At 46.6% G+C, this 12,470-nt stretch overlaps 1 protein-coding gene across 4 annotated transcripts in view; it reads right to left on the reverse strand.

Moving 5' to 3' along the window:
* Positions 1-7,762: 7,762 nt before the first annotated feature.
* ARHGEF4 (Rho guanine nucleotide exchange factor 4) overlaps positions 7,763-12,470 on the reverse strand; it is a 202,418-nt gene continuing 197,710 nt past the window's right edge. For all 4 annotated transcript variants that reach the window (XM_040706022.2, XM_040706023.2, XM_046898717.1 and 1 more), the window contains 3 exons: positions 11,722-11,965; positions 10,502-10,579; positions 7,763-9,386 (listed from right to left, as the gene is read on the reverse strand). In XM_040706022.2, coding sequence (XP_040561956.1) covers positions 9,229-9,386; positions 10,502-10,579; positions 11,722-11,965 — 480 coding nt within the window. In that variant the 3' untranslated portion in view covers positions 7,763-9,228. The remainder of the gene's footprint in view (positions 9,387-10,501; positions 10,580-11,721; positions 11,966-12,470) is intronic.

Here is a 12,470-nt window from a genome sequence, read left to right on the forward strand (position 1 = left end):
TTGTGGGATTGTTTCTTTTGGTGACATGGTCCATTTAGAAAATATTCTCTTTAAACGAATGAAATCAAAGCAAAGTACTGAAATCAGTGAAGGTGAGCTTTCTCAGTGGGATTTCTCTATGGCTAACAGAGCGTTGTGATGGGCCTTTCCAAGGTGGAACATTTGCATTGCCTGACAAAACTGTGAAGATGCTGCAGCTCTGCCTCTCTCCTTTTTGAGGCATTTCCTGGGGTTTGGTGGTGCTTTTATTGACGTTTCTGGGCATCAAAGTAGTTTAAAGCAAAGAAAATAGAACTCTTCACATTTTATGATGCTGTAGAGTTCACTTGATGTTGGGTTACTGTTGTCCCTGAGATGACAGGTCTCGAACAGATAAACTTTAAAGTCAATATTTTGATTATTCCCCAGAAAGAAAAGAATAGATTGCCCACACACTGCATCTACTTGTTTCTTTAGAGGATGGGTGGATGTAAATGGCACTACAGTGGGAGTATATACATCCCAGGGGAGGAGGGATACTGATGGCATGCTGTGCTGCTTGAACTAACAGGCTGTCCTTGTTCATTCTAGGAGTCCAGAAATAACATACCTAGGAACAGTGCTGTGAGAAGCAACACATGTGGAAGAGGAAGATATCATGTTAATTGCATCAAACTGATGAAAAAGTGGCTGTTTTTTGAGATTATTGCTACACGTGTTAAATGTTTTTTTGCTGCTCAGTCAAATAGTTGAGCTTCTACAGTTGTGGCTGAGCATAACTTTGAGCATAAGTTCTTTTTTTAAGCTTTTTTTTTGGTCAATCTCTTCTCACTGGTGACAGGACGAGGGGAAATGGCCTTAAGTTGCACCAGGGTAAGTTTAGGTTGGATATCAGGAAAAACTTGTGTACAGTAAGGGTTGCTAAGCACTGGCATGGGCTCCCCAAGGAGGAGGTGGTTGAGTCACCATCCCTGGATGTGTTTAAAAACCGTTTGGATGTGGTGCTCAGGGACACGATTTAGTGGGGGGTTGTTAGAGTTAGGGTAGTATGGTCAGGTCGTGGTTGGACTCGATGATCTTTAAGGTCTTTTCCAACCTGAGCAGTTCTATGATTCTATGATGAAAATCCATGCTCCCTAAGCAGCAGCCTGCTGTATTCAGGGAGGTTATAAAGGGGAAATAGTGTTCTTCAGTGATTCTGATCATTGTTGGGTTGAAGGGATCCTGTTCATGAGGGGGTTTCTTGGTATGAGGGATTTTTTTGCTTAAATGTGTCTGTGGGACTACTGAAATAGTAGGTCAGCCCATGTCTGCTTTTTCCCACTTCCCCATTTCATTTCATACTGACATTGTAACGCCTGTTACTCTGCTACTTAATGCTTGTGAATGGCTGCTAGTTCTTTGCTGTGAAGGCAGATGTACTGACAAGGTCTGCCCTTTTTGTAGAGGCAACTTTGAACGCTTCGTAGCAGCCAAAGCCCTGTCTAGAAAAGCAACTATTCCATTGGAGGCTGTCAGAAATAAAGCTGCAAGTTCTAAGTTTCAAGTTTTCCTGTTTAAAAAATTAAGGACAGAAAGAAAGTTTGGCTTTCTCTAATGCCTGTTATTATTTCTCTAACACACGTTATTGCATTTGAAGCTCCATTACTCGTTGGTTCATCGATCCAGGTAGCAGAAATAGTTTTGTCGATAGCTCTGCTGCAGTTAGGAGCTGTGTACTGATTCCCAATAGCTGGGAGTTTGGTAGGATACATCCATCACAGGGCTGGTGTAGAAAGGGGTTTTGCATTACCTATATACACTGTCTGATGTGTGTGGGGGGACAAGTGCTCTGTTGTATTTTATTTCAAAGTCCAGATAGCCTGCTAACTATCTTGTCCTGATAGTCCAGGTTAGGATGGGATTGATGTGATAACTGGGGAAGATACACAACAGGAAGAGGCATTTGGTGGCTGCAGGGAGCTGGAATGCTGCAGTGTCTGTCCTGGAGGAATGGCAAAGCCACAGGGAGGCTGCAGATGCCCACCTGCATGAGTAACACAGGGACACAGATCTTGGTGGACAGAAAGCACAAACTTGATGGAAAGAAATTTGGCAGTGAGCTAAAATTAGTGCAACTAAACCTTTAGTTTGGGGCTACATACATCTATTTTGTAGTGCTTTACAATAGCTTGGGGTTTTTTTCTGGGCAGGAATATGGTGCTGGATAAATTGAATCTTCAGAAATGGAGGGGGAAACACCTTTCTGCAGTTACACTTTTACCAGCCTTACCTTAAGTATGATTGTGTGAAACTGTAAAGTGGAGATGAGTGCTGTATCATCTTTTACTGCTGGAGTGCTAATGTGGCTGGGGCAGAAGTGTCAGTTTTTCTCTATGTTATGATTTAAGTAGTTGAATGTCAAACCACGAACCTAGCAGGGCTGGATGTGCAGGCAGGCTGCTGCTTCTAGTAAATGGGGGAATCTGTTTGGGGCAGATAGGAGGAACAGTTGTGCAGAATACAGTTACGGGGCTGCATTTGATTGCAGTGGGTATAGAGGCTCATTTTGTATCCACAGCAATTGATATGTTACAGGAAGATGACAGAATCAGACAGGAGTAAAGTTGATAACTTGTTTATTTCCCAACTCACAAATATATATGTAAACAGTCACACACAAAGGTATACAAGTCCGGGGTCAGTATATGGGTATCTTATTTGCACAGGCTGTAAAACAGAGAGCTGCTTTGGTAGCAAAGTTGTGCAAAAGAGAAGCTCACCATGCACACCAGGGTGGAGTGGTTGCAGGGACAAAAGTGGCAGTTAGGCAGAAAGAACAAGCAGCCTCTACTTGCTAATAGTACCAGCATTGCCAAAGCCGTGGGATTTCAGTAATGTAGCTTGTGAAGGAAGCATGGGAGCTGTGCTGAGAAATGGAACATGGTGTGCAGTGTTAATCCCGAGGCAGGGGAAGCCGTGATTGCTGCATGGCCAAGCAGGAGACCCCTTTGGGCTTTCCCGAGCCCAAAATAGGCAGCTGTGAATGTAAAGGCAAGTGAAGCCCACGCTGCTGCTGTTCCTGAGTGCACAGGAGGTCGTCCTCCCACCTCCCCCTATCTCTGGGCAGCAGAAAGACGTGGGGATGCGTTCTGGCTTCTGCCAGGCCGTGTTTTTGACTGTCTTCTTACACTAGCTGAGCTCTGAAAGGAGCTGCATTGATCTGTCTGCACTGCTTTGAACACCGATTCCCTGCCCTGCACAATTAAATGAACGAAAGTGCACCTTCAGTAGGTTCAAATCAACTGAAAACACATCAACGTTTTACAGTTTACTTCTGTCCATTACCGGAGTTCTCACTTCTTAACCCATTACTTACCTGAAAACTTGATACTACGGCCTTACTTGGGCAGGAGCACTGGAGATAGGGACCTTCTATTTGTATAGGATGTTGTGGCTGAGATCTTCTTAGGCTGATGTAGCACTGTGTGTCAGTGGCAGCGCAGGTCCTGCTGGCTTAGGCAGAAAACTGGAGTCACTGCAGGCGCAGGTGAGGCTCTAGCAGCTGAATGAAGCCAGAATAACTTCATTCTTACAGCCTTTGGACTTGGTGCTGTCCTGTATTTGCTGTGACAACGTGCTGCCACCCCATAACCCTCATTTGTAGGCAGACAGCGAGATTTGAAGACAGTTGTAGCAGTAAGAGTAACATCAGAAGTGGGATTTGCTGTAAGCTGTAGCACCTCACAAATGCTGACAACATTCTTCTTTTTCTATATAGCAAAAGATGAAAGAACTTTAGAAAAGCTCATTTCTGTCTTCAGGCGTCCGAAGAGATGCGGTGTTCTCAGTCTGTGTCCAGGATTCCTTTGGATGCCCATTTCTCACAGATGACTGCCGTGGAGGCCTGGCTTGCTGAGAGCTTTGGGGAGCTCCAACCAGATGCAGGCAGTGCCCAGACAGCCGCGGTTGCCCACAGCAAGGCCATGAACGAGGCCAGATTCAAGAAGGGCTTTCACCTCCCTGCACCCCACAGCTCTTCAGGTGCAGATCTTAAAGATGATGGAATCATAGATCCTAAACGTTGCTTCTTGGGAGTGTTCGGCTCTATGGGAACGAATGTCTTTGAACCCGATTTAAATGTCGAAAATGATTTGTACTGCTTTTGATGCTATCCTAAGTGGAAGCATTGTTTTTTCCAGTGTGTCCATGTGACTATTATTCCAGCCTGGTTATACAAAATGGAGATTTTTTTTCTTTAAAAGGTAGAAAGTGAGTTATTAGCAGCCACTTGTTCTCTTGGTTCGAACAGCAGCTTCAGTGCAAGCCATTCTTGTGACTGGTTCACATAAACCCATGCGTCGCTTGAGTGGAGTCTGCCCAGGCTTTGCTCATTAGGAGACACAGCTGCTTTCCACAAGAATTTTCCCATGCACTCAGCTACAGGAGGGAGGAGGGCAGACACAGCTGGGAACAACCAGGACCACCCAACAACCCCTGGGTCGAGCTGAGCGGTTGCTGTTCAGACTCAGTGCAGGAACTTAGGTAAGATTTTTCAGTTTGGTTTGGGTTTTGTTTTTGTGGGGGGGTTTTTTTTGGCATGAAAATGCCTGTTTCTGGTCACGTAGAGGGTTCATCTCCAAAGGAGGGGAGGTGAGTGCTGCAGTTTTGTGTCTCTGCTTGGTCATGCTTCAGGTGGACTTGTGAATCTGAGATGGTTCTGTCTGATACGCTCAGAAAGCTTGACAGAAGCTGTACTTAACCTGGTGCTCCTATGCCAGAAAACCCCATTATGATGAGTTCGGGGAGGTCCACAAGGTCATCACCTAACGTGCACACCCAGAAAGCTTGTAAAGCTTGTGTCCTTTGCATGCACTCTCTCTGACAATTCTACTTGACAGTACAATGCTGAATACCTCCATTGAAAATCCAGGTGAAAGATGAGGGAAATGCAGGGTCGGTTACTCTGCTACTACTTAATAGCACACGTACACTTTACCATTTATTCAGCAAGGATTTAGGAGATGAGGTGACTTGAGTGTGTGTTTGTTAGATATCAGTGGAGGTCACATGAGATCAGACACACGGTTCATTCAGGGAGTAACAGGTTCTGTGTTGGTGAAGTTGGTACCGGGTAGGAAACAAGGATGTCGTTTCTTGATGAAATCCCGTGCAGATGCACGAATGGGTGTACAGATGTGGGGGTGTGGTTATGCTGAGCAAAGCAAGTTGGATTCTTACCTGTTAATTAGTGCTGCAAATCCACCTGCTATGTTACAAGGTTTCCACTCTTTCAGTGCGATCAACTTTTATACCTGATTTCAGTCTTGCATAGGGAGTCAGATCCTCTCTCCAAGTGTTCCTTACATGAGCAGGATCCCAACTGAAGCCACTTATTAAGAATACTACTGATAGGCAGTCTCAGGGAGAATGTAATTCTCTCTGCCATAAATAAAAACCTTTTCTTCCACTGGGTTGCTGTTTGGCCAGAGAAGTCCGTTTTGGCACTTACAAATTTCTATAAAGCTTCTCTATATACATCTTTCGTGTGCACTGATGAGATATGAAACAAGTTCTGGAAAAGATGGCAAATAATCTGGCAACTTCAGTAACTCGATGCATACGTGCTGTTCTAAGTATTGCTACAGAGGTGCTGGTAGCCAGCTCTTAGCTGTGCATTGGGGTGGGGATGTCTTTTACTGCACCAAGAACCTGCAGAGCATCAAGTGCTACGCAGTTTCTGTGCCATTCTCACCCCATTTCATTCAGTAGAATAGATGGGAATTTGTGCTGGAGTGACTTCAGTGTAAAGTGTCGTATAGAATAGAATACACGTTAAAAACAGGTATCAGAAGGTGCAAATAGGTCCTCAAATGGGTGCAGTAACTTCTTTCAGAATATGGCTGGCCCCTTGCTCAACAGGGACCCGGATTTTTGGAGAACCTCCATCCTTGAGCATGCTCTGGCAGCAGCCTGAGAAGGCCATCAGCAACCTGATGCAGCGTGCCACTGAGGCTTATTCCAGGGCACGGTGTTGGGATTGCACTACATCAACTCCCAAAGCCCCTTCTGGCCTGGGTCAGGCTGCTTAAATCCAGCATTCCTCCCCCCTCCCTCAAGTACAGAGCTCCTAACCTCAGACAATGGATCAATCCCATGCCAATGTGTTTTTCTTCCTGGCCAATCAAAACAGACATGGAAGAGGAAAGGAGGGGTGCAGACACTTGGGGTGAACACACAACTAACAGTCGCCTTCTGTTGCATATGCATGCTTTCTGAAAAGCTGACCCTGTTGTGGTGGGGGGCAGTGCAGTGAGGGTAACCATTCAGCATTATGGGTGCTGTGGAGTCCAACAGGATTGTTTCTGTGCTCAGCACTTCGGACGATGTGAAGCTCACTCACTCAAGCCCGGTAGAAGTGGCCTGTTCCCCAGAAAAACAAGTGTGCACGTGCAAAGGGTGATTGTGAAATGGTGCTGTGCTCACACTGTGTAATGGTGTAGCTGCAGCTTGGGGTTGTAGGCCACAGCCCTATGGTTGGGAGCACCGTTTGTGAAGGCCTCAGGCCACCGGGGCGGACAGCAGCAAGCATGCTGCCTGGGGCACCAGCAGCATTACAGGGACCACGCTGTGGACAGGGCTGTCTGCAATTCAGCCCAGGAGGCACGGGCCTGGGAGGTGGCACTTTGAATTTCGCTATTTGGCAAGGAGGAAATAGTGGGGCCTTACTGCAGTGCCTTCTTATAGAGTCAGGTTCCTCCCACCGTGCACTCCCATAGTCCTGAAACCTCTTTGCCTCCAGTGATCAAGACTTCTGTTTCTTATTTCAGGTGGCACAGCCCAGCTGCAGCTTCCTTGCTGGTCGCTGACGGTGCTCCGGGCCACGGGGAGCATAGCGAGGGGTCACAGGAGGTGTGTGGGCTGAAGGAGGGGAAGGTGCTGAGCACTATGAGGTTAGCAGTGCAGATGCAGTGCACAGTTCAGGGCTGATTTTCCTGGTTTTTTTTCCCTGTCTGTGTTTATTGAACTATGCTTGGTTATGCAGTGTTTAAAGGCCATTCCTGTAAGTGCCCCAGCGCCTTGGTTTCCTGACTGCTGCGTGCCACCGTGGATGCATTTTTGACAATGCCAGAACAGATCTGCAAATGATTATGCTGGTTCAAGTTACTGTGAGGCAGGCAAAAAGCAGTTCAAGAATGTGCATCCTGCTTGGTAAGCCCTGTTTTCCTGCTGCTTGGAGAGACATGGAGGGGGAGGGAGCGTGCTGCACCTTCACAGGCAGGCAGCTTTGAGAGTGGAAGGGTTTTCTCATTGGTTTCTTATCACCATTCTCTGGAGGGCTGCATCAAGTGGTGATGTTGCATCTGGTTCTGCCTTGGAGAAGAGCATGGAGTTGTGCATTTTGCTGGGAACAGTGGCAGCAGACTGCAGGTGGGCAGGGCCCATAAGGAACAGCCGTGTTCTCTTCCAAGCTTCAGCTTGCTGATCCTCTCTAATTCCCTATTGCTCTGAGTGAGCTTGCTTATCTCCTACAGTTTTACTGATGTTTCCTCATTGTTTTTACTAGCAGGAGGCTGGGAGCTAGATGCTGCTGACTTGCTAACCTTAGTCCACATTCTGAGTGACGGGCGGGTGCATCTCTTCTACCACATCTCACTTCCACCTGCCTGCCCTCCACGGTTGGCTTCACTGAGGCCTTCTAGCATTGGGTCTGCTGCTGAGCAGCACTTCCTAAGTTGCGAGAGGAACAACGATTTTGAAGAGAAACAAGTTTACATGGATAAGACACGTCAGACACAGACAGTCACTTTTACAAGTTTCTTTATGAAATTGAATGTAGCCCCTGGTCTGGGGAGAAGATATAGTGCAAGAACCACTTTGTACATGCTACTAAATTCAGATGTACCTGGATGACCAAACTTCGGTCAGCTACAGCATCAAACACTGGACCTGGGAGCTCTGCAGGCAGTTAGTGCTCACTCACAATAGCATCGTGTTGGAACAGAGGAGTGTCCTCCTTCCAATGTCACAAGGTGTCTCTAAGCTAGGGAATTCGGTCAGTATGGCTTCTAACTCTCACTAAGGTAAGGCAAATCTTTCCTTTTGCTAACCAAGGTACAAATGAATTTTTCTTGGCCACCATTTGAAACTTGGGTACCTAAAGTGAGGCTTTTGGTGCCAAATCTTGGCCTGCTTGTAAGTAGCCTTAGGATGTCTGTTTGCAAAGGTATCAAAACTCTGTAGTAATTGGAGTCTGTAGAAGTTTGCAAAACAACTGTGGTTTTAGTCTTTCTTTCACCTGAACTGCAGACTCTGACTTCTGGGAGCAGTTTGCAAATGTTGACCTTGTGTTATTTAAAAAATAAAAATAAAACAGACAAAACAGGCATCGAGTTAACATCTGACAAGAACAATTACAGACTTACAAAATACACAGTTCTGGTTTATACCATAAATAAACACATTACAAACAATGAGCATTTTCATTGGCCAGGAAATATGGCAGAATGATAGAAGAGAATCTAAGGAATTGAGTACAGTATTAATTTAGGCACATTTTTCTCTAACTTATGTAACAAACCCACTAGAGCGATTCGTGAACGTTACTCATGCTGCAGGTTGGTTGGCACCGTTTAACAAACTATATTGTTCAGCAGTGTTGTTGAGTTAAAGGGAAGAGAAGGGTCACAGTGCAATACTCACTGTTGTCTCGTCTGAGTGCCAGCAGAGGCTGGCTGAGTTAGTTAGAAGGGTGGAGGAGGATCGTGTCCTTGAGGTGAAAGGTGGGGAACGGGGGTGGGCAGAGAACGGAAGGGTTTGCTCCTCCCTGCAAAACATACAATGTCAGCAACACTGAGCTGTTGTTCTGAGCGCGTCAGTGGGGGACAGAGCTGGTAGGCTGAGCAGCTGCCAGACAGCAGCGGTGTTCGCAGCAGAATGGAATGATTCAAAGTACAGCTGACAGGCAAAACCTTTTCAGATGAAGCAGATCAGGCTCCATTCTGATCTCTTCCTGGAAGTTTGTCTCTTGGGTGCTGTGCAAGGCTGGCTCGCTGGGATCTAGCACAGATGCACGCGTGTGCAAGCACGCATGCAGCGTCTCACCTCAGAGCCAGGGGGTCAGTCGGTCTGCAAGATAAATAGAGAAGGCAGGAGCACACGTGCCATCCTCTGTAAACAAAGGATTGGAAGAACCTGGGCTCCACCTCCTAGGACTGGTGGATAAAGTGCTTTCTCAGAAGGGGTTCAGGCACAAACATGGGGCTGTCCTCATTTCCGGAAGGGTGTCAGCCTGCTGATGTTCTGCCAGAAGTTCGAGGGTTTGCGCTTGGGCTCTGCCAGCATGAAGACCTGCTGCTGTGGGAGCGTGGTAGGCAGGGTGGGATGCTTCTGTCGCATCAGGAAGTCATAGTATGGCCTGGTGACAGCTGTGACAGCAAGGAGACAGCAAAGCACGTGAGTTGAGCGCACAAACCCTGCCCCATCCCCGTTAAAGCTGCAGGGCAGTGAATTTGATTTGCCTTAGCATTACCCTCAATTTCAGCAAGGCCCTTCAGAATTAGTGTTGGTGTTATGGAAGTCCCAGAAATACCAAGCATAACTGACAGGTGTTCTGTCAACAATAAGGTGCAGCTAGACAGCTGTAGCTGATTGCTAGCGACAAGCTGAGGAGCTGATACTCATGTGCCTCTGCTCGTTTATGACATCCTGCACTGGTAAAAGCCTGGGGAATCCACAGCAGTGGAGTTTTAGCAAGCAGAATCGCTCTATTGGACCTGAAGAGCCACGTCTGAGCATTGCCAATACAGTTCAAAAAGGAAAAGAAAACGCTTTTTCTGGGTGCTGGATGAAGTGCTTCTTTCTGACACTGTTCCCTGGGTAGTGCTGTGAATACTTAGTTTGAACTCGGTGGAAGTGAGCTGTAGCAGCCACAGCAAGAGAGGGAACCAACCGGATCCAATAAGGGCTCATGGCTACCAGGACTTCGCCGTGCGGAGTCCTGTCTGGAGACAGTATTCCTTTGGAGGCAGCTGAAGGGACAGTGCTGGTATGAATGATGGAATGTTTGGAACTTATTAGGAAGAGTGTGATTTGCAATACAGAAAATTAAATGGCAGGACAATTCTGAAAACAACTGTGGAGAGATTACAGAGTGATCTGATTATATATCAGGGAGCTCTCGGATGCTTAATACTCATCAGTGCATTGCCTCCAGTCTCCTTGATGGATTGTGCTGGTAAATGTAAGATGCCTTGTTTACTGTTCTTCATCTTTGACGAGAATGGTTTTAGTTTTCTATAGATCTGCAAGCTGAGAGTGACTGCTTCAGTTTGCTCCTTACCTGTTTCACAGCTCTGTGCCCATGAGAACCCAAACTGAAGCACTTCAGCACAGCAGCAAGTAGGCACTAGCTTAAAGCTTTAAAAAATAATAATAAAAAAAAAGGCAAAGCCCTCAAAGGACACAGATTAAACAGCAGCAGTGTAAAACAGAAATGCCACCACCAGAGCTCGCAGCGTTTCTGTGTTCAGGAGTGACTCACCCTTTGGCTTCCCTGTGTGGTGCTGCTTGCTGGCATTTAGCATTGCTTGCTTCTTCTGCATCTCTGTGATTGAAAAACCTTGAAGATAAAAGAGGGGCTGTCAGCAGCAGCTCATCATGTCGTACCTCATGGGAGCACGCTTGCATAGGCAATAAGAAAAGCAGGTTGGAATATGCCTGAGGTGGGAGGTCATGAGCCAAAATTCCACCCAGCGGTGCACAGCTCCCCTTACCTGTGCTGCAGGGCTCCCTGCCTGCCTGCACCCCTCCCTGCCAGCTACCAGAACCAGGCCAGAGCAGTTGCAGCTCAGACCTCCTTGGATTCCATGTCTGAACTAAGCACAATTTGGACAAAAACTTGAAACTCCTCTTGTACCATTGACTGAATGTGTTCTGTACAGATGCTGCTCTGTCAAGCTGCCTTACTTTCAGCTGGGATAGAACTGGTTTTCTTCAGTGCCTGGTGTGATGCTGCTTTGGTTCTAGGAAACAGCACTGATACCACACTGATGTTTACAGCTGCTGCTACGCAGTGTCATACAGAGCCAAGGCTTTTCTCAGCAAAGGATCCAAGGAGCTGGGAGGGAACAGAGTGAGGACAGCTGACTTAAACTGGCCAAAGGGATATTCTCTAACATATGGCCACACGTGGAAGGGATTTTGAATGGGGTTCATCTCTCTCTCTTCCACTGCTCGGGAACAATTGCTTGTGCATCAACTTGTTACATACATTCATATTATATATATACACACACATATCTATACCCATAACTACTCTCCTTCTCCTTTTCTATCTCTTAGTGAACACTTTTATTCCAACCCATGAGTTTTACCTCTTTTCTCCCCAGCTCTCTCCCCCGTCCCCCTGTGAAGGGGAGCAGTGTGGAAGGGCTGCGTGGTGCTGAGCTGCCTGCTGGGTTAAACCACCACACAAGCTCACACGCTGCACCACAAAACAATCGAGGTTCTGTGTGACTGCATTGAGTATTTTGTCAGTCCTGCCTGAACTCCTTAAAGACACCGAGCTCTGTGAGGACAGTGCACTGCAGTGCCTGAGCACTGGGGTTTGTACATTATTCAACTGCATAAGTTCATTCAACATGTTAGAGTCAGCAGTCCAGAGCACGGACTACACCCCCATGGCCCCCCAACTCCTGTGCATTGGTCAGTGTTCATAAAAACCACACCGAACCCGCTGAATCACAGCACTGCTTTCTGTACCTGTCTCCTGGTCGAGCTGAACCTGTCTCCTTTCATTCTCAAAGGCCTTCAGCCAGCGCTGTTTCTGCTCAGGCTTTTTTGCACAGAATAAGTGGACCTCCTCAGTGTTGCGGCAGTGTAATTTAAATGCGTTTTTCACACTGATGCTGAAGTCCTTGTCCTTCCCATCTTCTATGTCCAGGATTTCCATATCATCCATGTTGATCCGACTTTTATAATACAGGATGTCCCGGCGCAGAAGGTCCTGTAAGAGATTGCACAGTTATACAGATTTGTGCTTCTTGTCCTCTCCGTTCCCTAAACATTCATTTTCTTCTTTGAGATGCTGGAATACTTAATCCTTTTGTTGGGCACTACGATGCTGTAAGAAAAGATGATGCTGGATTTGAATCTCTGGAACTGCGGAGTGCTGAGCTCCTGCTGTTAGCATTGACTGGAATCATTTGGTTTCTTCTGTTGATGGGGTCGGGATAACAGGCTGGCATCTCCGCTTTTGGGCACCATCAGCTACACTGAAGCACTCTGTATGTGGTCTCAAATCCCCATTAAGCCAGTGTTAGAAAGTAGTATTTGAATGCTGCTTTCCAAGTCAGCAAAAAAGAAATCCTAATTAGTTTTCGTTTTTCACGTTGCCAATTAAATGTGTTTAGAGCATGAGAAGTGTCAACAGCAGTGACAAAATGCCTCCTGAGTTACCAGGAGATACCTGCTTGCCATAGATGATGGGAAAAAATGGCGTGTGCAGTTCT

Source organism: Gallus gallus, chromosome 9, assembly GCF_016699485.2.
Source record: "Gallus gallus isolate bGalGal1 chromosome 9, bGalGal1.mat.broiler.GRCg7b, whole genome shotgun sequence".
NCBI lineage: Eukaryota > Metazoa > Chordata > Aves > Galliformes > Phasianidae > Gallus > Gallus gallus.